This window comes from Syngnathus typhle, linkage group LG13 (assembly GCF_033458585.1).
Source record: "Syngnathus typhle isolate RoL2023-S1 ecotype Sweden linkage group LG13, RoL_Styp_1.0, whole genome shotgun sequence".
Taxonomy (NCBI): Eukaryota; Metazoa; Chordata; class Actinopteri; order Syngnathiformes; family Syngnathidae; genus Syngnathus; species Syngnathus typhle.
In genome coordinates this window covers 6,946,215-6,969,658 of record NC_083750.1, presented here as the reverse complement: position 1 = coordinate 6,969,658, position 23,444 = coordinate 6,946,215, and the positions used below count along the sequence as shown (strand labels likewise).

At 53.9% G+C, this 23,444-nt stretch overlaps 7 protein-coding genes across 11 annotated transcripts; 3 read left to right on the top strand and 4 right to left on the bottom strand.

Moving 5' to 3' along the window:
- Window positions 1-67: 67 nt before the first annotated feature.
- Window positions 68-2,233, top strand: rpp40 (ribonuclease P/MRP 40 subunit). The gene is made up of 8 exons (XM_061294624.1): window positions 68-382; window positions 610-739; window positions 816-884; window positions 964-1,050; window positions 1,281-1,403; window positions 1,495-1,669; window positions 1,741-1,860; window positions 1,922-2,233. Exons 1-8 carry the CDS (start codon window positions 284-286, stop codon window positions 2,073-2,075), a joined length of 957 nt encoding a protein of 318 aa, XP_061150608.1. The 5' UTR covers window positions 68-283; the 3' UTR covers window positions 2,076-2,233.
- Window positions 2,234-2,615: 382 nt separating this feature from the next.
- Window positions 2,616-5,397, bottom strand: cdyl (chromodomain protein, Y-like). Of its 3 annotated transcripts, none has more exons than XM_061294540.1 (7): window positions 5,191-5,397; window positions 4,875-4,996; window positions 4,294-4,802; window positions 3,992-4,218; window positions 3,714-3,886; window positions 3,204-3,414; window positions 2,616-3,142 (listed from the first exon to the last, which is right to left on the bottom strand). In XM_061294540.1, the coding sequence occupies exons 1-7, from the start codon at window positions 5,212-5,214 to the stop codon at window positions 2,759-2,761; spliced, it is 1,650 nt and encodes a 549-aa protein (XP_061150524.1). In that variant the 5' UTR covers window positions 5,215-5,397; the 3' UTR covers window positions 2,616-2,758. The 3 variants fall into 3 exon arrangements, with proteins under 3 accessions (XP_061150524.1, XP_061150525.1, XP_061150523.1); XM_061294541.1 differs by having other exon boundaries at window positions 2,616-2,917; window positions 2,999-3,142; window positions 4,294-4,996; window positions 5,191-5,395; XM_061294539.1 differs by having other exon boundaries at window positions 4,294-4,996.
- Window positions 5,398-5,439: 42 nt separating this feature from the next.
- LOC133165127 (protein disulfide-isomerase TMX3-like) lies at window positions 5,440-9,032 on the bottom strand. The gene is made up of 16 exons (XM_061294574.1): window positions 8,461-9,032; window positions 8,251-8,317; window positions 8,131-8,173; window positions 7,721-7,844; window positions 7,610-7,655; window positions 7,442-7,522; window positions 7,266-7,365; window positions 7,121-7,198; window positions 6,978-7,044; window positions 6,816-6,914; window positions 6,650-6,707; window positions 6,528-6,587; window positions 6,393-6,449; window positions 6,181-6,310; window positions 6,035-6,103; window positions 5,440-5,904 (listed from the first exon to the last, which is right to left on the bottom strand). The coding sequence occupies exons 1-16, from the start codon at window positions 8,495-8,497 to the stop codon at window positions 5,725-5,727; spliced, it is 1,296 nt and encodes a 431-aa protein (XP_061150558.1). The 5' UTR covers window positions 8,498-9,032; the 3' UTR covers window positions 5,440-5,724.
- A 131-nt stretch (window positions 9,033-9,163) lies between these two features.
- LOC133165147 (C-C chemokine receptor type 9-like) lies at window positions 9,164-11,701 on the top strand. 2 transcript variants are annotated; one of them, XM_061294601.1, is made up of 5 exons: window positions 9,193-9,254; window positions 9,378-9,458; window positions 9,984-10,043; window positions 10,116-10,427; window positions 10,590-11,701. In XM_061294601.1, exons 3-5 carry the CDS (start codon window positions 10,011-10,013, stop codon window positions 11,358-11,360), a joined length of 1,116 nt encoding a protein of 371 aa, XP_061150585.1. In that variant the 5' UTR covers window positions 9,193-9,254; window positions 9,378-9,458; window positions 9,984-10,010; the 3' UTR covers window positions 11,361-11,701. The 2 variants fall into 2 exon arrangements, with proteins under 2 accessions (XP_061150584.1, XP_061150585.1); XM_061294600.1 differs by having other exon boundaries at window positions 9,164-9,458.
- Window positions 11,702-11,846: 145 nt separating this feature from the next.
- Window positions 11,847-14,184, top strand: bfsp2 (beaded filament structural protein 2, phakinin). Its single transcript, XM_061294577.1, has 7 exons — window positions 11,847-12,346; window positions 12,882-12,964; window positions 13,039-13,195; window positions 13,323-13,484; window positions 13,553-13,678; window positions 13,745-13,980; window positions 14,053-14,184. The coding sequence occupies exons 1-7, from the start codon at window positions 11,888-11,890 to the stop codon at window positions 14,099-14,101; spliced, it is 1,272 nt and encodes a 423-aa protein (XP_061150561.1). The 5' UTR covers window positions 11,847-11,887; the 3' UTR covers window positions 14,102-14,184.
- Window positions 14,185-14,406: 222 nt separating this feature from the next.
- klhl18 (kelch-like family member 18) lies at window positions 14,407-17,789 on the bottom strand. Its single transcript, XM_061294533.1, has 10 exons — window positions 17,470-17,789; window positions 16,905-17,035; window positions 16,693-16,833; window positions 16,434-16,632; window positions 16,154-16,314; window positions 15,935-16,074; window positions 15,645-15,867; window positions 15,465-15,569; window positions 15,255-15,366; window positions 14,407-15,193 (listed from the first exon to the last, which is right to left on the bottom strand). The coding sequence occupies exons 1-10, from the start codon at window positions 17,698-17,700 to the stop codon at window positions 14,807-14,809; spliced, it is 1,830 nt and encodes a 609-aa protein (XP_061150517.1). The 5' UTR covers window positions 17,701-17,789; the 3' UTR covers window positions 14,407-14,806.
- Window positions 17,790-18,278: 489 nt separating this feature from the next.
- Window positions 18,279-22,395, bottom strand: LOC133165122 (poly(U)-binding-splicing factor PUF60-like). Of its 2 annotated transcripts, XM_061294566.1 has the most exons (10): window positions 21,461-22,395; window positions 21,253-21,341; window positions 20,841-20,888; window positions 20,579-20,740; window positions 20,392-20,484; window positions 20,104-20,317; window positions 19,875-20,032; window positions 19,734-19,818; window positions 19,497-19,666; window positions 18,279-19,122 (listed from the first exon to the last, which is right to left on the bottom strand). In XM_061294566.1, exons 1-10 carry the CDS (start codon window positions 21,570-21,572, stop codon window positions 18,823-18,825), a joined length of 1,431 nt encoding a protein of 476 aa, XP_061150550.1. In that variant the 5' UTR covers window positions 21,573-22,395; the 3' UTR covers window positions 18,279-18,822. The 2 variants fall into 2 exon arrangements, with proteins under 2 accessions (XP_061150550.1, XP_061150551.1); XM_061294567.1 differs by lacking the exon at window positions 21,461-22,395 and having other exon boundaries at window positions 20,579-20,771.
- Between the last annotated feature and the right edge of the window lie 1,049 nt (window positions 22,396-23,444).

Sequence of the window (23,444 nt, the reverse complement as noted above, 5' to 3'; positions counted from 1 at the left end):
AGATGTCAGCGTCGTCATTTAGCGCAACATACATCGCCCCCTGTTGGACAGGAGCTTTATTTTGCTGCGTTTCGCATGTCTCGTTGAGCCCAAAGAAACACCGATTGCAGGACGGTGATCGTTGCAGAAAGAATACAACAAATAAAAGTGATGACACGTACCACTACTGACAACAACAACACACAAACATACAAGAAGGAAGAGGAGCAACAGGAAGTAGTGTGCTGCTTGGCTTCCGGATGGCTTGTTTCCCGTTTGTACCCCAAACGTGTTTGGAGCGAAGATGAGCAGCAGAACCATTCTTAAGTGTGAAACGTCTTCTCTGCTGCACCCAAACAACAGACTAAGAGCGCACTTGGAGCAGTTGCCCTTTAACTACAAGGTCAGACCCTCACGCTAACCCACGTGTACATTATCCGCCAGATAGTAGTCAAATCCCCCCCGTCGTTTATTTTTTTCGCCTGTCTCCCGTCCGTCAAAAACAATAGGTGACGTCACGATAAATGACAAATATGACTTTTTGTATGTTGAAATAGCAACAATAAAGTTCTGACGACTCCATGTCTTTTCCATTGCCCTTTGTCAATTAAATGTTTGGTCTTTGTGCAGGCAACCGTGCTGCTCCCAGATTGTGACCACGCTCCTTCTGAGTTGGATGCAACCTTAAGAAGTTTCCAAAGTTTCTACCTGATCCAGGAACTTCCGCTCTGTGAACTTTTAGAGGAATGCTTGAGACGCGGTACGCACTCGGGGCATCACCTCTGTCCCAATTGACTTGCATGTCAACTGACTAACCAGCTGTGCGTGTGCTTCAGGAAACGTGTGCGGCCTGTCCTACAAGACTCGCGTCGAAGAAGACAATTGCGCCTTTCTCACGGCAAATGGTAACAGACTTCAGGATGTGCCACCACCTACACTAACTATGCTTTTCCCTAAACATGGCTGATGTGTGCTTGCGTGCAGGGCATCTGTGTCTGTCGCTGGACAAAGACTCTTACGAGGTGTTGGGGATCCAAGGCAAAGCGTGCAGACCAAAGTCCAGCCGATACGGTGGGAAGCGCTGCTTCTCCCTTTGACGTCAGCAGCAATGCACGATAGGTCGTCAGCATATGTCAGTTGTTGCCAAACCTATTAGGGACTATTTGAACAAACCATGACGAACAACCAACGTTGGTGCTTTGCCCAAACTCTCACTAACCTTTGCTGGGGTGCTTGGCAAGGAGCCTACAAGTTGCAGGCGCTGACTCACACCAGCATGCTAACTTGTGACTTGTCTCTAGTGGTCAATGTGGATTTGAGTGACAGCAACATGGCTCCTGGCAGCCCGGGCTACAGGCGTCTCCTCAGCGGTCTGACCTCACGACTTCCATTAAGGATGGACTTCCTGCTGGCGCCCACTTCAGGTGACTTGCCGTCTCCTTCCGTGCACTTAGGATGGTTCTGAGAGTCCGATGGCTGGCACACCTTTTAAATGCCACCGTGTTGCGTTCGCAGGGGACACAGGGGTGCTGCAGCCCCTGCTGTGGAGATACAAGTGGTCGCAGCACACGCCAGAGGTCAGCGGTCGCCTCGTGAGCCACCCTGTGCCGCCCGCTTGCGACCTGCGCTCGCACGACCCCTTTGATCTTCTGGAGTGGCTCGGGGCCATCCAAGCTGACCCGGACTGGAAGTGAGACCAAAGGAGGCCGCGACCCGCCGATTTGTCCACTGAATGACACTAACCCTTTGTTGTCGCCACAGCTTTCCGTTGCCCTCGGCGTGTCCTCGTCCGTCCAGCGACTCCTCTCAGAGCTCGTTTCTTCTCGCCGCGCGCGGTCTGCTGCTTCCTGAAAACATCATGACGCTGATCCAGCAGCTCGGGTAACCTGGGAAGCTCGCCCGGCAGCACGGGCCACTGATTAGTAGCTGGTTTGTGTTGCAGCCATTTCCTGGAGGGGGCGCACTCGCCGGGCTGGGCAGCCCTCACAGTTCACGGCTTTTTGGACAGTCTGCACGTGCACGAGCGCCACTTCTACACGCTGATCCTCTTCCCTGACCGCACCTACTCGCTGCACCTGGCCACGCCTGCCTCCTGACCACATGCCTGCAGACACTGGAATGCAACATCCAACTGCATCAAATTTAGAAACCCTAGGAAAAGTTGTTCCAGCATCAACAAACCATTGTCGTCTTCAGTTTGGAAGCCCAATTTTTTCCCTTTATTTTGATAAATAAATGTACTTGTGTTTTCTGAGATGTGTATTTGATGGTCCTAAAAGTTTTGTGTGTATCTAAAAAAATAAGGCTTTAACAAAATACCCACTTGCACATACGTTGGGAAACTTTCTTTTGGTGCCACGGGCCACTTTCAGTGAGAAACAATTTAAGGCACTACAATACGAAACGTGGTTGTGAGCTGATCAAATCTTGCCCCCCCCCACCCCTTCATCTGATGTCCTTCTTCCCACATCACGCCAGGTGACCTTCCGGCCCGGTCATCCTCCCGTCCAAGCTTCTTCCGAAACCCCATCCACCGCTTTGTTCGGGGAGACCCGTGTGGGTAGAGCCCTGACGTTGGAGGGTTTTCAAACCAGCAGGGGGCGCCGCAATAGCCACATAAACGTAAAACACCCAAGTACTGCGAGACTCCTTTCCTGTTTTACTTGGCAATGTAGAAAAGATACAAACGTGTTGTTCGCAAGGGTGTGGCACGGAAAGGAGCTAAGAGACTAAATCCGGCCTTAGAAGCACAAACGGGTCCCAGTTCCGGCTCCTAGTCCTAGTAGAGCTCTTTGCCTCTGTGCAGGTGCTGCAAGATTGCGTCGGTTCCTTGCGACGAGGCCCAAATTCGCTTTAAGGCTTCACACTCGCGCTCGTTGGTTTGCTCCAGAGAACTTCGGCTGGAGTTCCTCATCAAGGCTTTGGACTCCCGCAGGACCTGTGGCGGCACAAGACACTGGGCGCTATCCCATACTTGCAGTATGGTCAATTCTACCGAGTAATACTGAGCAAGACTCACGAGCGAGTCGACGGCGACCAGTTCTTTGATGCGCAGCATGACTTCCTGTGTGAAGGTTCCTGGCCAGAGAACCTGCGAGACCAAACCTTTGGAACAAGCCTCCTGCGCCGTCAACTTCCTGCCGCTCAAGAGCAGCTCGTTGGCCTGCCAGCAAAAGGGAGGGCGTCAGCCACGGCTCTTGTCACCTCAGCGGCGGTGGACCGACCGAGGGGGGGCCCATGATGTAGGGGAGGGTGAAGGAGGAGCAGGCGTCTGGCGTCTGCCCGTAGGCGGCGTAGGGCGTCTGGAACCAGGCCTTCTCATTGGCCCACACCACATCGCATAGCGGCAAGATGGCGGCGCCCAGGCCCAGCGCTGGCCCGTTGACGGCGGCCACGATGGGCTTGCGGAACTGGATGAAGGTGTTGACGAACGTCCTGAGGGAGGGAAGCACAATGCGCTGGCGTCACTTGGCCAGGGTTTACATTTGAAGGCAGTCAACCATCGCCGCTTTGCTCAGCCAGTCAGAATATAGCATCCGACTAAGAAAGAACTTCATCACAGCTATGGGGGAAAATGGGTTTGTTTTTGAATATGGGCTCAAAAGAATCTCCACTTTTCATTTCGATGTGTCTTTCTTTCAATGTCAAATCAAAGCTGATGGTGCTCTCAACCGTTTGCTGCTGTAATTGCATCGACTCCATTGAATCCCCGCAAAGGCGAGGCGAGCGCTTACCTGATGGTTTCGGCCATCTTGACGCTCTCCTTCTTCCTGTCATCCGTGAGGCGTCTGACCAAGTCGCGCAAGTCCAGGCCAGCGCAGAAGACGCCACCCACAGCTCCCAGCAATACCAGCTTGGTATCGTCGGACGCCGCCGTCGCCATAGCGCTCTGGATCTCCTTCATCACCTGCGGAGGTGGCAAGGGGGCGTGCCCGGCGTCCAGCGTGTTGGGATGAGATCAAAAAAAGCCAGAAGCCCCCCCCCTTGGTGCTCGCTTTGGCGCTCTGCGCACCTCGGGGTTGAGCGCGTTGTTCTCCGAGCTCTTGGTGGACAGCATGATGTGCGTGAAGCCATCTTGTTTCTTGACCACGATGTCGCGGTAGCGGTAGGCGCTCTCCGTCCGGCGCACGCTAAAGCGCAGACGTTTGTCAAAAGCGGCACGCACCTCCAGACGCCGCTTGGCCGGGACGCCCATTGTAGCGCTAACCGCCGACGTTGCGCCCGCATCCTCAGCGGCGCCTAAGCAGACGCAGAGTCGGTCAGTTGGCACGCCCTCATTTGCTCGGACCGCGTATCCGTTTTCTTTTTTCTTACCTGTTCCATTGAGGGGTCGCATCATGGGCGGGTCGTTGTGGCTCCGCGACCTGATCCCCATACGGGCGCGCAGCTCCCCCTGGCCTAGCTGCACGCTGGTCGGCTGCTCCAGAGCCACCTCGGGGGGCACATCGTGGGCGTCGCGGGCGCCGGCATCCGTGTTGTGGATCGCCTCGCTGGGCGCCGCCTCGCTGGGTGACTCCTCGGCGTCCAGTGGGCTGTTCATGGGGCTTCTGGGCACCAGGATTTTTATCCTGCTCTTAGACAAGTCCAAGCTGCGGCGAGCAGGGCCCACCGAGGACGTTGGCATCAGAGGCGCCGACATCAAGGGTGCCGGCATAGCACGCGATGACGCGTGTCCGAGGTCCTTGAGTCCGCCGGGGGAGGTGTACAGGTGAGCCGGGGCGGGCTGAGGGTCCGAGACGGGATCCGGGCAGGCGACGGGCGGGAGTCGCCCGATGTGGGCGGGCGGGCCGCAGGGGTTGCCGTAGGTACCGGTGCACAGGTAGCTGCGGGTGGAGCGCAGCAAGGTGGCATCTCGGTGGCGCAGGGTGTGGTGCTGGTTGAAGTCGTGTACGTACGGCATGCAGGTAGCCAAGTGATTCTCGGGCTCCCATGTGTCGCCTTCGCAGCCGTAGCCTCGCCAGCGCACCAGGTACTCCGTCCGCCCCTTACGGTTCCGCTTGTCCACGATCCGCTCCACCTATGGACAGCACGCAGCCCATTTGTTCATCTTATACGTGTTCTTCTCAAATCAGGTTACATGTGGCTCACGGCTTGTGCCTTAACCACATTTGACGACATTTGGTTGACACGACGTCACCCCGCGGCCATTCTTCAACTTCTATCCAAGTTAGCCGTGTTATACGTTAGCTCGCGTTAGCATGTTAGCGTCACCTCGTATAACTCTTCCGTTGCCATGGAGACGGCGCACGAGAGCCGACAAGTTGTTGTCAGCAGATCGCCAGCATGAAGAGCGCCAGGTGGTTCCGTTCGGTTGGACCTCCTAATCGGGGAGACGACCACTTTTGGTGGAGTACTCGGCTAGCGAATTACCGCTTGTTAGACGCGCCGCTTGGCTTTGCCGTTGCTTTTCAGGAAGCGTCCAGGCAGACCGGCCACCTTCACAATAACACACTAGCGTCATAGCAGAAAGGGAAATCTCTTTTATTTTGAAAGAATTGATTGTGGTGCTTAAGAAACCTGACGTCACAGTTAGGAGTTACAGTTTTTCTCTGCGTTTGTTGCATGACATTCAAAATCTCGAAAGCAAAGAAGTACACGATGCTAACGGCACACTAACGCCAGAATCTCTTTCACACTAATATGGAAAAGTCACCTAAAAGTCATCAGTGGTTGGATTTCGTTTTAAATCGGCTTCAGTGACTTTTGAAGCGTGCGGCCTTTTGGCATTCTGCCGATCAGAGTCATCTAGTTTGATTTCTTGTCGGCTGTTTGTCTCCGAGAGAACACGGGCCGGTTGTAGTCGTCGTCGTCCTGGCCTCCGTAGTCGGAGCAGGCCTTCAGGCACACAAAGCACACGAAAAGCAAAAGGCCAAACGGGATGGCCACCAGGAAGCAGCCCAGCACCGGAGCCTCGCTCAACAGCAGCTGGATAGACACAAAGACAGTGGCAGACAGAACAGGGTTGAAAACAGCAGTACAGGGTGACGCAAAGAACCACGATGAGAAAAGCAAGACAGTCATCTGCCCTCAGTCAGGAAATGTCGACAGGAAGTACCAAGAACGTGACTTTGGTGTCGTAAATGAAGCGTCTGACTCGCTGAGGGAGCCCGTTTCCTCCGTGAGCCTAAAAGAGGAGAGAGCACCAACAGGGGTCAACAGGGAAAGCTTTTCGAGATTTCCGGCGCTTTTTGGGGGACTCGCCTGAATGCTGCCGTCCAGAACCTGATCTACAAAGTCCAGGAGGTGGCGCTCCGTCTCCAGTGAAGCCGGCGGCATGAAGTAGCTGTCTGTCGACAAATTCAACATGACGATGGCCGGAAGGCGCAGCTCGCTGAACATGCGACAAAATACAGCAACGAATCACATGCTGAACAAACACGTGTACGGATGAACTCGGGCGCGCATGTATTCACCCCATGATGAGCCCACTGACGTATTCACTGCCCTCCATGAAGCCAAAATGAATGTTTCTGTGGCAATGAAAACAAGAGCGAGGCTTGACACACACGCAATGGATGTTCACGTTCGAAGGCTGTCAACTTCCCGACCTGCTGTAGACTTCTTTGTAGTCTTGCGAAATTTTCCACACCAGGCTTTTGTACCTGAACCTGGACAGGAAGCATAGCGTCCGCGGGGCAGACAGACAGGAAATGCATCACGCGGGTCATACCTGAGGTTTTGTTGGCTCGCGTTGACCTCGTCCAACAGCGCCAACAGGATCAGCTTTCCTGCCCAAGCAACGGGTGCAAAGTGTGTGTGTCAGTGCCAGTGCGTGCGCGAGCACAGCCAGCGGGCACAGCTAGCGCGCATGGCAAGCGAGCACAGCCAGCGCTCACCCGAGTCTCCCATAGCATAGAGTGTGTGGTCGTCCACTTTGCCGTAATTTCTGAATCTCTCCCTCTTGATCCAGGCCTTGAGTGAGCCGTCGCTGGCCTCTGGAATGCGTCAACGGTCAGTGCCCAAGGCTAAAGGTCAGAGGTCAGCTTCATAATTCCCACCATTGTAACCAAAGCAATCGCCATCTTTGAAGACCACCACGGCCGGAAGAGCGGGAAGCGACACGGCCTGCAAACCACACACACCGCCAACGTGGGACTGAGCGATCTGTCTTGTGTATGCGCGCGCTCGTTCTTGCGTTGACCTTGGGCACGACGTCTCTGCCGGCGGAGAAGAAGAAGGTCGACACAATCATCTCCCGAGCCACGGACAAGTACTCCCCCTGCAAACACAGGTGGCAGGTCTGCGGTTGCAGGGCAAAGGTCCATGTGTGTGCACGTGTGCGTTACTTTGAGTTGCGATGATGCTCCGATGTACACAAACATGACATCATGGCGATTTAAGGCGTGTTGGAAAAGCTGCACACTGGTCAAAGGTCGGATCAGCGGACTGAAAACGCACAGAACAAGAAGAAACACGTGTGCACACGCTGGCGGGCATGTGCGTGGGTATATGTCTTCCTCACCCACTAACTCTGTGAGCAAACTCAACAATGGCGTCTGCGGTGCGGGGACCCGAGTAAAGATACTTCTCGTCGTTCTTCCACCTGGATTCATCGTCATATGACAAGACAATTGCCATTGCAAGATCAAGTTGACATCAGCAAATATCAGCTGGCGTGCCGTGAACTCACATGAAGATGGCGGGGTAGGTGCGAACATTGAACTCTTTGGCCAAGCCTGCGGGCCCAAAGCGCATAAGGGCCGAGGCCAACGAGGACTTTTTTTAATGAAGGCGGGCTCACCCGTGTTGGCGACGGCGTCACATTTGCCCACGTTGACGGGCGATCCGACGCTCTTGAGCTCGGAGCCGATCACGTGCCAGGTCGGGTCCAGTTGCTTGCAGATCCGGCACCAAGGAGCGTAAAACTGCAAACATCATTGAAGTGGCCCCGTTCTTATCTGACTGCATACCCTCGCCCCCATTTAATGTTGTTTGGTGGAACTTTCATCAAACGAGACTCGTACACTATATGAGAGTCGCTTTGTCTCTGCGCTGGGAATTGTTCATTTCTTCTGCATTTGAGAAGATGCCATCAATCCCTTGCGTCTCCACCAATCGCCGTCTAGCTCCGCCCACTAAGTAACCTACCGCACACACACACGGCTACCGAAATGTCTACGTCGGCCATTGGCGACACAAAGGGCAACGTACTTTAATCAGCCAAATGTCTTCGATTTGCCTGGTCTGCAACAAGCTGTCGGACAGGGGAACAGTTGGATGAACGCCTGACGGACTGGTGAGGACGTGGTGTGGAGACAAAAAGGGACTCACGAGTCATCCAGCTCATCCACGAAGGCCCAAAGCGGTGCCACCGACATCCACAGCAGCAGCAGCGGCGCTTGCGCACAAGAAACAAACTATGTCATTTCTCGGCATCGGGCTCAGCCCGGGGTCAGCTCGGGCTCGACCATTCAGGACCGAGGAACACGTGCACGAGGCGACTCACGATTACGTGCACGAAGAAACAGTTGATGCTTTTACCTGCAAATGTGACGAGCGTGTTACCGGCGGGGGACATCCTGAGCAGATTAAGCGCAAAAGTATCTGCACGCTTGTAATCTGACCAGATAATCAGCTTTTGTTCAATGGTCTCAAACTTTATTGACACAGACGGCTCAGATGGACAAAGAGTGGACACGGATGTCGTTTTTTTATTAAATTAATGTCGAGTCTCAGAGACAACAAGGCCGCATGTGCGCGAATGGGCGCTCGCCCGGCAAAGGCACGGCACGTGGTATCACCAATAATACAGCCTAACCATGAATGTAACAAAGTTCTGAAATGGATCTCAATAGGCAAATGGGAAGATAGACATGGATGGGATTTAAAAGAGACTGTCAGTCATGTAAAAAGTGAGTTGACAAAAAAGCCGAACCAAAAACACAAATAAGCTTTTGCTTAATAATGACAACAAAGGAGGGCTTCTGAAGCACTTTGCCGACGTCCTCGAGAAATCTGTTTGTCAGTTTTGACGCAAAACCAAATAGTGAAAAAAATGAGCTTGCGTGCAAACCTCACACTCTCACTTCCTGTTACACAACCGCGCCAATGCTGTTGTCACGCAATGAAAACAGTTGGGTGCACAGGAAATCAACTTTCTCAGACTGTAAGAATCATTTGATTTTGCGAAAATGGAGGGAAGGCCCAGTGGTGTCTGTGGGTCCGCCCCATCGTATCACTTCTGCTTTGACTCGTCAAAACTGTACCAAAGATCCAAACACCGTGCGACCGCGGCACCGCCGCCGACGTTGCTGTGAGTCCTCGTGTCAACGAAGGCAAGATCTTTCTTGAAGCCAAAAGCCACTCAGCGACTTATTTGTCATCATCTTTGTTTGAAAGCGACAAATCTGGCACCTTTCTACTCTTGTCTTCTTTCGGCTCTCCATTTGCCAATCCAGGAAGTTTGTCTTCTTTGACTAACCAACGTCTGTGTCGTGGCCCTCATCTCACTTCGCCTCGCCTCACCTCGCACAGCAAAGGTATGTGGGCCAACTTCAGCTCGTTTTTCTAGTTGTCTCCTATAAATAAAGGGAAACGTTGATGCAGCACGTGTACTTGCTTGAAAGAAAGCAAGAGCAGAGAATCGTGGGTGCACGCTGGCACTTGGGGCCATCACATTACCCAGTGCAGGCCAGGAGAAGGCTCGCTCGACTGCAAAGCCTCAGTTCAAGCAAATGTCAGTTCTGGCGGCACCTGATGAAAAGCATTGCTGGTGCTATGATATTGGACAAATTGAAGCCGCAATTAAAGTTTGCGAGTTAAGGACTTAGCAACGATGATAATGAGTGCACATGGCAAGAAGATTGGCCGATGAACCGATTCGGACAACAGAAGGAGGGCTCATATCGGTGTTGCCCTGACGGGCTGTTGTGAAGATGTGTGATCTTCATCTGATCTTGCTCCCTGCCAGGGACTTTGTTAGAAATTGCCGAGTTTGAGAGGAAAGGCTTGATCCAATTTGGCACAGTAAACACAGTGTGGTCCGCTTCTGTTTTGCGTTCCAGCCGCAAGCAAGTTGCCCAGGCAAGTCCATGGACGACTTCATGACAAACTCTGTGACCGAGGTAAGGAGCCCCGCCAGCTCAGGCATGATTGAGTAGCTATCATAACGTTTCCCTTCATTTTGCTCTTTTCAGGAGCCCTGGTCCGGTGATCCAACGGCCAGCACCCCGGACTACGACTATCCAGACCTGACATGCAATCTGGCACCGGTGCGGGCCTTCCGGCGCGCATGGGAGCCGCCGCTCTTTTGGATGATCGCGGTAGTGGGTGGTGCCGGGAACCTGGCGGTGGTCTGGATCTACCTGAACATCCGTCGCCGTCTCAAGACCATGACCGACGTGTTCCTGCTCAATCTGGCTGTGGCCGACCTTTTGTTCTTGGTCACGCTGCCGTTGTGGGCGGCCGAGGCGTCTCACGGCTGGACCTTTGGCGCCGCCATGTGCAAGGTAGAGTAGACCACATTTGATTTCTTTTGGTCGTTGAATCTTGCTGGCATCACGGCCCAACCCCGGGTCGGGGAGGGGGGGCATTGCCTGTGGCCTTTGTTTCTAGTTTGCTTTCTCACCCGGTGAACCCTAATGACAGCTTGACGGCTACTTTGTCTGCAGGTGACCTTGGCGGTGTACAAAGTGAACCTGTTCAGCTCCACGCTCCTTCTGACCTGCATAAGCGTGGATCGCTATGTGGTCATCGTGCAGACGGCCAAGGCCCGAAACTCGCAGGCCGAGCGGCGCCGCTGCGGGCGGCTGGCATGTGCTGCCGTCTGGCTGGCCGCTTTGCTGCTGGCCGCGCCTGAGCTGATCTTCGCCACCGCTGCCTCGACCGAGACGGAGGAGGGCCCGCGCCACTTCTGTCGGATGCTGTTCCCGCCGCACATGGGCCAACACACCAAGATGGCCACGCTCTGGGTGCAGGTGCTGATGGGCTTCTGCCTGCCCTTTGCCGTCATGGCGGCGTGCTACGGCGCTGTGGTGGCCACGCTGCTCAAGACGCGTAGCTTCCAGCGGCACAAGGCCATGCGCGTGGTCCTGGCCGTGGTGGGCGTTTTCCTGGCGACCCAGCTGCCCTACAACGCCGCGCTGGTGACAGAGGCCACGCAGGCGGCTCACGTGACCATCACTGACTGCCGTGAGCTGAAGCGCTTTCTGAAGGCGGGTCAGGTGCTAAAGACCGTGGCCTATCTGCACGCCTGCCTCAACCCCTTCCTCTACGCCTTTGTGGGTGTGCGCTTCCGCCGGGACCTCCTTCGCTTGCTGCAGCTCTGCGTCTGCTGGCGGCGCCCGCCGCCGCCCTCGGACCAGCTCGCTCGCTACGGGAAAAGCGGACTTGGTTCTCCTAGAACGTCCGACAGTGACACCTCGCAGGCACTGTCTCTGTAGGCCCGGGCCTGTCGCGGCCGCAGATAAAGCGGACGTATGCCAGGCAGACAAAACAAGTGCCGGAAAGACGCTCGTCACACTTTTTGATTTCTTTCTACACTTCCTGTTTTCACCTCATCGCCATTTGCGTGAGAGATGGGGGGGGGGCTGGTAGGGTTAGGGGGGGGCGTCACAGAAAAACCAGAGGGACGTTTTGGGAGTAAAGCAATTAAAGCTCAATAAAGCGGTCTTGAAAATAAAATGAGCTGATGGGGTTAGGGACTTGTGTGCTCTCACGGTGATGCTTCAAGCCAGAACCTTTCGTCTAAAAGGAACAACAAATAAACAGCTGAGTCACAGTGTGTGTGCGTGTGCCTGGCTCAAATGTGCTGATGCAGCTACACCAACACACGCACAGGGAGCCTGACAACAAAGGTCAGAGGTCAGCACTGTAACACAAATGCCAGGCTGACAAAGGCGCCATCTTTCCAGAATCCAGTCCTCCCATAAATGTGGGCGAGCGGCTCCCTCTGAGGTTTCACTCTGTCATGCCTCTATCGCGACGCCGCTCCTCCTTTTTGGGCCAATCTGCGTCCTTGTCGTCGGCGTCCTCGGGGTCGGAGCGCCCGAGCACCTCATGCGTCCGGGTGGCCCCGGGCGGGGCCTCGTCCCGGGGCGTCTTTGTAGGCGTGACCCTTCCGACGGGCGGTGCATCCAATCTGGGGACGCGTGTGTCTCGCAGAGCTTTGGGCATCAGCAGCATCTTCTTGCAGGGCACTAGGAGCAGCGCAGGGCCCCTGCTGCCCCGGGCGGGTCAGGGTGCAGCGGGGGTTGGTGCGGGCGGTGGCCTCAACAGCTGCTTGATGGAGTACCGAGACAAAGTCCAAGCGCTGGAACAACTGAACCAGCAGCTGGAGGAGCAAATCCACACGTGTCTGGACCGCAAGGCATCTTGCGCTGGCGCCTGGGGGCCGCTCAGGGCCCAGTGGGAGGACGTCTACAGGCAGGTGAGAGGGGCGACCAGGGGCACAAGGACGGAGTCCAAAAACGCTCAAATGCACCAAACTCCAGGTGCAACAATTACTCGATTCACTGACAACTTACTGAGTCGGTTGACAAACGACAACTACTCTGATAACCTTGAGAGACCTTTGACTTTTTCCAACTTTCCAGATACTCCGACTTTCAACCTCTCAATGGGAAATTTTGTCCCATTTCTGTTGTTCTCCATAAAATCTGACTATTTGTCTCTGTTCCATTGTGCAAACATTTGCTTTTACTTGGGTCCTTTTACACGCACCGTCCCACCCCAAGTTCGACGACGTCACTTGGCTCGGCTTAAATGTATACAATCATATTTTTTACTGGACTGGTGGTCCCGAACCACCAGTGTGTTCAGATGGACATTTCCAACTACAAACAACACGGCTTGTCCTGTACGGTAATTCGAGTCTTCAGTCAAATCGTGAAACAGGGCCACGCCTCCAAAATAACAACTCGACTGATTGACAGCAATGTCTCTATGGCCACGCGTGTGTTCAGGTCAGCGAAGCAATCCTGGACAACGCCCGACTGACGCTGCAGACAGAAAATGTGCAGGCCAACGCTGAGGACTTCAAAGAAAGGTCAGAGGTCGTTTAGTGGACGCCCAGGGGTATCGCGAGGGGAGCAGGGTTAATTATGTGCACTGTCGCTGCAGGTTTGAGAGCGAGCGACCATTTCGGAAGGCAGCGGAGGACGAGATGTCATCGCTCTACAAAGTCTTGGAAGACGCCGGCTTGACTCGGGCGGAGCTGGAAGAACAGATGGACGCAATGAGGGTCGAACTGCAACAACTGGCGCGACAGCACGAGCAGGTCCCAAGTACAGAACAGCGTCTACGATATGGCCGACCGACTCTTAAGCGTCAACATCCACATACGTGACATCACCCACATACCTGACATCACCCACATACCTGACATTGCTGTCTCCGCCCCACAGGACGTGCGCCTCCTCTACAGTCAAATGTCTGGACAGGAACTGGATCAAACGGACGCTCCCATCGAAACAAGCCTGGACCAGATCCTGGCCTACATCCGGAACCACTGGGAGAAAGTGACGGAGAAGAACCGAGGCGAGACAGACAGCTATCAGGAATGCAAGGTGACCAGCTGGGATGGCAAGTATTCCACGGCCGGCGTTCTGGCGTTTGACACGCATACCTCCCTCAGGACGCCAAGTGTGTGAGTCGGCTGAGTCCGGATGAGGAAGAGCTGGAGGCGCTCAAAGTCCAGTGCTCCGACGCGGGCTGCAAGTTGCAAAGCCTGCAGGCCGAGACCGAATCTATCCGAGCTCTGGTGAGACAGACGTGACGGAAGCCCCTTGGCCTGCCACCATTCCCTACTAATGGTGTCCTCCTGCAGAAACGCGGCCTCGAGAACTCGGTGGGCGATGCTCAGCACTGGCACGACATGGAGCTCCAGAACCTGGGCTCAGTGGTGTCCAAGCTGGAGTCGGAACTGACGGACGTGCGGGCCGAGACGGAGCAACAGCGCAGGGACTACGACGGTCTCCTGGCGACCAAGCAACGGCTGGAGCAGGAGATCCGGTTGTACCACGGGATCCTGGACGGAGAGGAGCGCCGCTTCCGGCCCACTGAGTGAGCAGCCACTGCTGACCACCGGCGCAAACATGCAATCCAGAATTTCGACTGATCCAAATGTGCTTCTAGGAATTTCACTCCGCAGAGCAGTCACCAGATGCAGCGTGGACCCCAGTAAGCCTTTCGGAAGCGGAGACATTCCCAATTCTATTTCCTACTGGCCAATGAGACAGATATTAAAGGTCCTACCTTTTCAACCAAGCCCGACTTGCCCATTGTTCATTGACTCAGTACAGCGAAACATCATCATGGCTGATTCGAGGGCGGGCCCAGCCGGTGACTGACGTGGTCCTCACTGCATTACAATTGATGCAAGCTGAGCACATTTGACAAACCAAGAAGCACTTTGTGAACAACAAATGCTAACTAACGATTAGGTCACACTGACCGTGTCGCTCCTGACTGCATCTTTGGAACACTCCATACATTCATCCCATAAGCAACTTTATTTCTTTATCACTTGCAGAAACAACTTTGCTCCACATTCACATTCCTTGCACATTGTATGAATTGGAAGTCATGAGGACACATTCCTCGTTTCCAAAAAGAAGTCCCGGCTTAGCACCACCCTAACTCTATGCGCTTTTATTTTGAAGCAGATGAGCCACTTCCTGTCCTGGCCGGCCAAGAGGAAGCGGCCAGCGCGTGCGCGGCGGCCTCATGACCGCGGCGCCTGCCGATGGTCGGAACTGCCGCGGCAGCAATGCTAACCGTAAGCCCCGGCAGCTCGAGCTATGGTCACCGGCACAAACTTGCCTGGCCTCGACCGACCGCCTCAGCCGACAGCGGACCCCCCGGTTGCGACGGGGTGCGATGGGACCGTTTAAACGAGCTGCAGGGGGATGCAACCTACGCCTACTCCGCCCTCGTGGCAGGCCATGGGCGCCATGAAGGTCCATCGAGCCGTGTCGGGGTTGAACATCTCCACGGAACCCAGGTTGGTCTGCCCGTCATAGCCGCCCACGGCGTACAGGCGGTCCGACGCCGCCACCAGGGACACTCTGCTGCGCCGCGTGTTCATGGCCGTCAAGTGGCTCCAGTGGCCCGAGGCTGAGCTGAAGACCTCTGCGCCGCTTAGGAATCCCGAACCGTCGTAGCCGCCCACAACATACAAATGGCTACCCAGCACCGCCGCCCCGTGCCGGCAACGCTTGTTGGACATTGGCGCCGACGCGTGCCAGCGGTTCGTGTGGTGGTTGTAGGACTCCACCTGTGGGATGCACGGACTGGGTGATGATCGCCGCGTTACGGAGGATGAAGATGCGACTGACCGTGTTGAAGATTTGCAAGCCGTCGTGTCCTCCTGACACAAAGATGCGCCCGTCAAAGACGGCGACACCGGCGGCGCTGCGACTGGCGCTCATCTCCGTCACCACCGTCCACCTACAACACACAGGTCGTTAGCAGCCAGGTTCCCCACGAAAGGGCGGCCAGTCACGCTCTGCCAGCCAAAGAAAAAAGCTCCAGTGGCTGCTCGTGACCTGTCAGTGTGCGGCGAGTAGCATTCCACAGAGTTGAGAGAAGATTTTCCATCGTAGCCGCCACATACGTAGATGTGGCCGTCCATCACCACCGTTCCCATGGCGCTGAGGAACGCCACAAGAGCCGTCAGTCCACGGCGCCCATCGACGAGCGCCAATGCGCTTGGAGGGCCCCCCCACCTGCGTTGGCTGTTCATGCTGGACACTCTGGTCCACGCGTCCGTCTCGGGGTTGTAGACCTCGACGGTGCTGAGTCGCGACTGGCCGTCGTATCCTCCGATGGCGTACAGGAGCCCGTTGACCACGGCCACGCCTACCCTGCTTCGGGCCGTCCTCATGGGTTGGCAGCGTTCCCAGAAGTTCCCCGTGGGATCAAAGACCTCCACCACGTTCATGGAGTCACCTGTGGGAGAAGGCCGGTGGGTCAGTTACGGGACCCATCTGTGCGCCAAAGTCCCGCCCCCTCGCACCAGAGCTATTTAGGCCTCCCACGGCGTAGATGAGCGCCATGATGGACGTGCAGCACCTCTGACGCGTCTTGAAGGCCGGGAGGCCAGGAGGGCGACGCTCCGACATCAGGTGGAAGTCTTTGGCCTCGTCCAAGAGGTCCCTGGGGGCCAAAGCGGAGGACACCCGGCCAATGGCAACAAGCAAGCCAGTGAGCGAGCGGGATGGGACCTGGCGCCTACCTGCATTTGTGGCAACAGCGCACGAGTTCTTCCTGCTGGACTCGCTCCGTCAGGAACTGTGGACGGCAAAGTGGCAGCCGGATCTTGGACAGCAGCTCCGGCAGCAATGATGCCCGCTTAACGCGATCGTGATGGACCCAGGACAGAGCCGCCTCAAACACCTACGAAGGAAATGCACGGGGTGGTCCTTCCATGTCAGCGACGCAAGCTCGTAAAAAAGAACAAAATAGCTTTGGGTCTCCTTTAAAGACAGCACACCACACTCTAAGGCGCGTCTGACCTGCTCCTCAGTTTTGACGTTGAGTTCATCGCAGGCCACGAGCTCCAGCACCTCGTCCGTCCGCAAGGTGAGAAACTCCTCCGACAGGGACACATCAACAAAGTGCCGTTGCAGGAAATTGTTGGCCGAGTCGTAGAGGGCGGCGCACATCATGGTCTCCGCAAACTGTCGCACTCCCAAACAATTCTTGGGATGCAACCTGAAGAACGCCCTCTCAGAAACGTCGGCAAGGTGCCCAAGAAAGAGGAAGTGACCTCACCTGTCCTGCAGGAAGGAGCAGCAGGCGTCTTTGACATTCTGCAGTTGCAGGAAGCTGGAGCCGATCAGGAGCGCCTGAACGTTCTGCTGGTCGATGGCCACGTGACCGCTATAGGCGAAGTTGATCAGCGCCTCCAGAGCGCTACACACACGGACACAACTTGAGGGAAGCCATTTCACGCCGAGCAGTGTCAGGGGCGACGTTTGCACTACCTGGGGTCCATTCCTTGCATAAGGATCTCGTCCTGTTTGCACTCCACCATGTCATTGGTGAACATGGCGTGAAAGTACGGGATGGAGGCAGCCAACACGATGCGGTGGGCGCTGAATTTGTGCTCGCCCGCCTGTAGACAACATTCTGTCACATTGGTCCAACAAAGACGGAAGTGGCTTCTCCCTGTAATTTCCAGGCTTTGTAATCGTTACGTTCAGACCGATTGTTTGTTTCTACATGCACGAGGTGCCAAAAGAACGCGGGTGTGTTTGAGAAATCTTTAAGAGTAAAAACTCAGTTTGACAACCAAGAGCGTTCATTCACACTTGTAGAACATAGTGTCAAACACACAACCGATCGCTTCCATTTGGCCGAAGGTCAGTTAGAAGCCTGGACGTCATAGGATGACAACATATAGTGATCGTTAATGTAAACAAGTAATGTAATGTCGGCGCCGCAGTCAAAAGTAAGCCGCTATTAATTCTAGTTAGCATGAGCTCAGCACTAAATGCTAGGCTAGGCTATCTTGACGCTCGCTCGCCGTGCAGAAACGTGAAAGTGTACCTTGAGCGTGACGTCACAGAGTTTCCCCTGCCGACGTATTTCCCCCATGACGACATAGCCTCTTGCCGGCAGGTCGTGCACTGAGAAATGAACCAAATCTTCGAGTTCCTCGCAAACAACCTCTCCCATCGTCAGCGTCGCTAGCTGCGAACTTTGAGCCCTGCGAGCCCCCGTACCACACCGACGCCACTTCCTTTTGCCCCTCAAAGCAAAAGCACCCCAAGTTAGCATGTCGATCGTCGCCTGAGAAAACGTCGTCGTAAGGTTCAGTCACTTAGCGAGATGAAGGAAGGTTGCATGGAAAGTCAAAATAAGATGTACTGGTTCTAGAGCCTAGGGACATACAAAGCCGAACCAGTCCATTTGATTTCTTTTTTAATATGTATTCTACACAATATTAGAAAACGTTGAATGTTTTCCTCGAGTTTTCCCTGCTACAGCAACTAAAGTAGAAAATATATTTTCCCTCATCTTTTTCCGTTTTCATACATTTTTTAAAACGCTCAAGGGAGCCACTAGGGGGCGGTAAAGAGCCGCAGGTTAGAGACTTCTGGCCTAGGCTGTCGCGTGGATTTATTTTCGTAGCCCCTGAGTGGTTTCAATGGAAGCAGGACTGCTATTTCACTAAATGACAAAAACAGACAAGAGCTCCTGCATCGTCATCCTCTTCCATCAAACTCAATGAGCAAGACCGCCGCCAATCAGCACCAATTACTTTGCTTGTGGCGGCACGAGCTGTTCCGGCAGTGCCACCAGATGGCGCTCGGATGTCAGCATCATGAGGAAAAACAAACCTCCAAGTGTTGTGCTCAGTTTCTGTGTTTTCTTTAATACAAAATCAAAAGAGAAACTTATAAAATGCTTGCGGGCATTCGATGAGATTCAAACAGTTGTTAGTCAGCTGATGTAACATGGAGCACAGTTGCGCGATTGCCAAGAAAGGTCACCATGGTGAGCGCAAGTGGAAGAGCCCCGCCTGTTAACAGACATCACCGTTCTTTCCGGCAACTTCCCGTCCTTGTCAAGGTACAGCCGAGCGTGGCCGTTTCGCCACTCAATTGAGTCCTAATTCTGATGCTCCAACCCAAACAGGCGCTTGCGCCGCCACGCAGGCAAGTCGCCATTAGCACGCGGCTATGCTGACATGTGGCAGCCCTCCAAGCGTCTTTGCCGAAAGATGGCACTCGGCAAAGCCCGCGCCGACAGACAGGCTCAGTGCCAACAGGTCGTGGTTGTCGGCGACAGACTAGCACTTGCGCTCCCAGGTTGCCGCTGGCTAGCGTCTTCTCCGCCCGCAGGGTAGCCTTGACGTCGCCCGTGCCGATCGGGCATCCTTGGCCAGTCGCTGTGCGTCTATGCCGACAGGTCGTTGTTCTCAAAGCGCTCCTGTTCATAGGCCTCGGCTGCCACTTTGCGACCGCCGAACCAGCGACGGTCTAAAGCCCGGACGGCTCGATTCATCTCAGCCGTGTGGTTGAACTCCACAAAGATCTTGATGATGACGGCAGCGTCGGCGTCCTCTCCCTGCCGCTCCTGGTAGATGACCACTCGCTTGACCTGGCCGAACTTGCCGCACTCCTCCGTCACCTCGCCTTCCAGTTGGTCGTCGATGTCGTCCTGGCCGACCATGTTTCTCAGGACCATCACACGCGACTGTGGGCAAACAAGCGCTCAAATGTTACCGTGCGGGTGAGTGCCAAGGCATACCTAACCGCTGCCGAGGGAGCGTCCCAGAAATCCCCTGTAGCCAGAAGTCATTTCAAACGTAGTCCCAAATAATCCCAGCATTGTCCCAAAATCATATAAAACACCATATGATTGCAAACATTTCATGACACTGCATTTTTCTCAAATCAATTCACAGGTTGTTCCAGCGTAACCACACGGTGGACTTCAGTCATCCCAGTAGTCCCAAATTAGCCCCACATAGTCCAAAATATAGTTTTAAAAGAAAATCAAAGGGATCTGATTATAGTCGCAACCTTTCCCACAGTAAGTGCATCCCAAGTGTCCGTCTGACTGCTTACTTTATGATTGCGGACGATCTTGTTGACATCATGGTGTCCATCGCTCAGTTTACTCGCGTCCAGGTGTGCCCCCTGGCGGAGCTCTTCATCCATCCTCAGGGCAGGGGGGGCAGCCAGAACAGGATTGACCAGAGCCACTTGAGGCAGCCCGGTTCGAGCCGGGGTTACGCCTGAAACAGTGACATCCCACGCAGCGGAGTCAGGGCGGGGTGTGATGCTGAGGCGGCAGATTCCCACCTGTGATGACGCCCGGAGCTTGAGCGGCCATGACGCCTTGCGGAAGACCAGCCAGCGCTCGCAGCACCGACGCTCCCACCGCATCCTGAAAGCGCCATAATGCCATCATGGCACACGATGACATCATCGGGAGGGACCCACCTGCGCACTGAAGTTGGCGGCCGCGGCCAGGCCTCCAGAGGCAGTGATGAGCGGCACGGGCGGGGTGACGGCCTTCCCAACTCGCAAGTACTGGCCGCCCAGGTCAAACAGGTTCATGGAGGCCACTGCGTCGACGGAAGACTGGGGCTTGTCGTACTCTGCAGGGAAAGGCAAAAGGTGTCAGTCAGCGCATCGCAACCACACGGTGGATTTCTTGCAACCGTCTCACCGATGTAGCCGTAGCTTTTGTGGCGTCCCGTGGTGGGTTCGCGAGCCAACATGCACGACTTGATCTTCCCAAAGGCCTCGAAGACGCTCCGGATGTCGCCGTCCGACAGGTCACGATGAACAGACGCCACGTAGATCCTGTTGAAGGCCCGTGCTTCCTCCGCCAACTGCTCGATGATGGGCAGAGCCTGCCCGATGTTACTGGGCCGGCCCACCTGTTCAAAGTACGGAGTCGATTGTTTGACCGTGGGCGGCCTACGGCGGCGAGGGGCATCCACCTCGAGCCGACCTTAATGTTTCGCCCTCCGAGAACGACAGAGTTCATTTGGTCCAGAGCCAGTTGAGCCGCTTCTGGCGTCTCGTACTCCACAAAAGCAAAACCCTGAACAGGCAAGCGGCGTTTCCCCGTATGACTTGACATTTGGACAACGCTGCACGTTCCATTGGATGCGAAGCACTGGGTTGTGACTTCTGACCTTGTGCTTCATGGTGACAGAGTCAAAGGACATGTCGATGCTTTTGATGGGTCCGAAGGGGATGAAGGCCTGTCTGATGGTGTCTTCGCCCAGCTCGTAGTAGATAGAGCCCACATAGACGCGGCACATGATGGCCAGGGCACGCTGGCGTTGAGCCGCCACCTCAACAGGAAGTCACCACCAGCCGCATTAGCTCGCGTCGTCAAAACAAGACATTAGCACCTTTTGTTGATCCTCCACAAAATAAGAAATGACAACTTACTGATTGCAGGGGAGAAAGTTCTCCTAAACCCACCGACAAGGACGCCATCTGACACACACACGCACATATATATATATATAAACACAAACATATACATATGCAAATGAGGCTCCCACACTCCCGCGACCCTGACCAGGATAAGCAGTGTTGAAAATGGATATATGAAAATCTGAGAGATCAAACAGAATTGAATTGCAGCTCTCCAATTTCCGATTGTCTACAAGGTTGCGAAGATGTCTGAATCTGATCGGATGAGCCGGCCCGTGGGTGCGGCCGCCTCAACCCAAGATAGCAAGGTAGGAAAAAAGGCAAACACTTGTGCACAGTTCGATTTGTGAATCATCAGAGAGTCAACGTTGGCCCGACCTCCATCACGAAACGGGTGCACGAGTGTACAGGAGTTTGTGTGTACCTGCAGTCCGCTGAGCTGTTGCTGCTGAGCCATGGTCTGCCTGGCCAAAACATTCCGGATGCTTTGTTCCATGGCATACTTCTTGGCCTGTCCAGGTGAATGAACAATCAGATTATAAGTGCAACAGTTCATCGGAAGATAGTTGACTATCAAATTGAGTTGAGTATTTTTGTTCATCGTTTATAGACTTGTCCGTTTGGCCTTAACTTCTGCAGCGCCTCCTGTTGGTCGGGGGTGAGCGGCGGCAGGCCGAGCCTCGTCGCGGTGCTGGTGGTCGCGTTGCCTTGTCCGTTCTCCATGACGAGCATGCGCAGTGGCATCACCGCGTCCGCTGGCTTGCCTTACTCCGTTACCCTTGGCGACGCCATTCAAGTGGATTTCCAGCAACACTTTCAACTTTTTCGCATTTATACTTACACTTTTATCTTATGTGATACAACTTTTGGAAGGCTGGAAGTCCAAATTTCTCAACAGCTGTCATAGTTGTCGTACAGACACTATCATCTGACCGTATCTTCCGTTTCTTGGGCTAAGAATGTTATTAACGTGGACGAAGGCTTAGCACGCAGTGTCTACGACACGCACAGAGTGGCTCGGTTAGCGTTAGCTTAGCATGCATCTGTCGAATGGGCAATTTCCAGAAGGAAAAGGTTTCATGTTCCTACCGCACACGCGGCCAGCACCTTAAATTCGAGCTTCAGTCAGGTTCGGTCTCTGCGTGTATGTAGCTGTGAGCGTTCGATTCGGTCCAGTGATGAGGTTTTGGGGCGAATGTGTGCGTCTGAATGCCACTCGTGTGACGGAGCAGCGCCAGGACACGCTACGTCACTTCCTCTGGCCGCGCTTTCTCATCAATGGTGAAACTTACATTTTATCTTTTTAAATTATTACATTGATTTAGCTATTTAATACAATTCCACATGAAACCCGCTTTGAGGTCGAAACTGGAAAAATCCAAATGTCAAAAATGCGACTCTCTCGAATGAAGCATCGTTTCGCGAAGAACAGAAAGAAAACGATGTCTATTGCTCATTGAAATCCAGCCATCTGAACTAGTGATGTGCATCCCTGTTCTTTTAAGTGAGCCGAATCTTTAGAATCAGTTCACTCAAAAGATTCGTTCAAACGAGCGGGAAATGCAATTCACGACTCGATCGTGAACAGGAAGTGACGTCGTTTTCTTCTTCGTTTTGTTTTACGGCGAGGTGGCACCAGCTTCAATGTGCATTACCGACATCTACTGGTTGAAGTCATATGAACGGAAAAAAGAACGAATCACTGATTCGTTCACTGAAGAAATCCGTTCTTTTGAACGAATCGGTCACTCACGAGCCAACACTAATCCGAACAGTTTAGATCAGGGGTCCCCAAACTTTTTCCTGTGAGGGCCACATAACCTTTCCCTTCTCTGATGGCGGGCCGGTGGCAGTTTGTAACAGAAAAAGTGTGACGATCGTAGGGGAGCTTAAAAAAATTATTGTTTTCCAGAAAGCCACACATAACCAAATAACGGTTATTTAATAACCCTTTCCAGGTTCTTTACAGAAAAAAAGTCAGGAAACAAATAATAACACTATTAATGAAATAAATAATAACTAAACCCTCTCTGAGTTCTTCACAGAAAAAACAGGAAATAAATAACTAAATAACTCTCTCTGGGTTCTTCATAGAAAAAAAAACATGGAACATTAACTTTCTGTTGTGCCATGCACAATCTTAACAGATAAAAGTTCAGCTCAGTTGTCAGAGCAGAACCTCTCTGACACATATGAGCAGTCTCTTAAAGTTCTTGTGTTCCTTCCTTATAATCCTTTTGTAGGTTCCAGTAGGCTTGTAGACACTGCTGTCTTTTTTGTTAAAGTTTGATAGTGCGTCATAGTCTGGAGTAAAATTTGTTGTGGCAATTCTTAGGCGAGATCCGAGGTGTTGGTCCGTTTACCTCGATCTGTGACGGGTAGATGTTGACGTTCATGTGGCTGAACGTCACGTCGCGTACGTCGAGCCAAATTGGCAACTCTTTTAAACGCTCGGCACTGCTTTACTTGGGCGACATTTTAACGGAAGGATTCCAGGGGAAGGTTTGTGGGTGGCTTTAGCGCAAAACTGCATCTGAAAGCTCAGCGCGCAAATTACAAGAATGCTGTCGTCACAGCCCACGCTCTAAATTCGGGACTGATACAAATAGAGCGCGA

Excerpts from the sequence above, each read along its gene's own strand:
- rpp40 (XM_061294624.1), top strand. The coding sequence starts at position 284 with ATGAGCAGCAGAACCATTCTTAAGTGTGAAACGTCTTCTCTGCTGCAC. Across the intron at positions 1,404-1,494 it reads CCTGCTGGCGCCCACTTCAG|GGGACACAGGGGTGCTGCAG; the intron begins GTGACTTGCCGT and ends TTGCGTTCGCAG. Across the intron at positions 1,861-1,921 it reads ACGCTGATCCAGCAGCTCGG|CCATTTCCTGGAGGGGGCGC; the intron begins GTAACCTGGGAA and ends TTTGTGTTGCAG.
- cdyl (XM_061294539.1), bottom strand. The coding sequence starts at position 5,214 with ATGGCAACGGAAGAGTTATACGAG. Across the intron at positions 4,997-5,190 it reads CAACGGAAGAGTTATACGAG|GTGGAGCGGATCGTGGACAA; the intron begins GTGACGCTAACA and ends TGCTGTCCATAG. Across the intron at positions 3,887-3,991 it reads ACAACGCGCTCAACCCCGAG|GTGATGAAGGAGATCCAGAG; the intron begins GTGCGCAGAGCG and ends CCACCTCCGCAG.
- LOC133165127 (XM_061294574.1), bottom strand. The coding sequence starts at position 8,497 with ATGTCCCCCGCCGGTAACACGCTCGTCACATTTGCAG. Across the intron at positions 8,318-8,460 it reads CACGCTCGTCACATTTGCAG|CGCCGCTGCTGCTGCTGTGG; the intron begins GTAAAAGCATCA and ends CTTGTGCGCAAG. Across the intron at positions 6,311-6,392 it reads GTCAGTGGGCTCATCATGGG|CGAGCTGCGCCTTCCGGCCA; the intron begins GTGAATACATGC and ends TCGCATGTTCAG.
- LOC133165147 (XM_061294600.1), top strand. The coding sequence starts at position 10,011 with ATGGACGACTTCATGACAAACTCTGTGACCGAG. Across the intron at positions 10,044-10,115 it reads TGACAAACTCTGTGACCGAG|GAGCCCTGGTCCGGTGATCC; the intron begins GTAAGGAGCCCC and ends TGCTCTTTTCAG. Across the intron at positions 10,428-10,589 it reads TTGGCGCCGCCATGTGCAAG|GTGACCTTGGCGGTGTACAA; the intron begins GTAGAGTAGACC and ends CTTTGTCTGCAG.
- bfsp2 (XM_061294577.1), top strand. The coding sequence starts at position 11,888 with ATGCCTCTATCGCGACGCCGCTCCTCCTTTTTGGGCCAATCTGCGTCC. Across the intron at positions 12,965-13,038 it reads GCTGAGGACTTCAAAGAAAG|GTTTGAGAGCGAGCGACCAT; the intron begins GTCAGAGGTCGT and ends CTGTCGCTGCAG. Across the intron at positions 13,196-13,322 it reads TGGCGCGACAGCACGAGCAG|GACGTGCGCCTCCTCTACAG; the intron begins GTCCCAAGTACA and ends TCCGCCCCACAG.
- klhl18 (XM_061294533.1), bottom strand. The coding sequence starts at position 17,700 with ATGCTAACTTGGGGTGCTTTTGCTTTGAGGGGCAAAAGGAAGTGGCGT. Across the intron at positions 15,570-15,644 it reads AGCATGAACAGCCAACGCAG|CGCCATGGGAACGGTGGTGA; the intron begins GTGGGGGGGCCC and ends GGCGTTCCTCAG. Across the intron at positions 15,194-15,254 it reads GCTTGCAAATCTTCAACACG|GTGGAGTCCTACAACCACCA; the intron begins GTCAGTCGCATC and ends TGCATCCCACAG.
- LOC133165122 (XM_061294566.1), bottom strand. The coding sequence starts at position 21,572 with ATGCCACTGCGCATGCTCGTCATGGAGAACGGACAAGGCAACGCGACC. Across the intron at positions 20,889-21,252 it reads AACAGCTCAGCGGACTGCAG|ATGGCGTCCTTGTCGGTGGG; the intron begins GTACACACAAAC and ends TGTGTGTGTCAG. Across the intron at positions 20,033-20,103 it reads CAAAAGCTACGGCTACATCG|AGTACGACAAGCCCCAGTCT; the intron begins GTGAGACGGTTG and ends CTTTCCCTGCAG.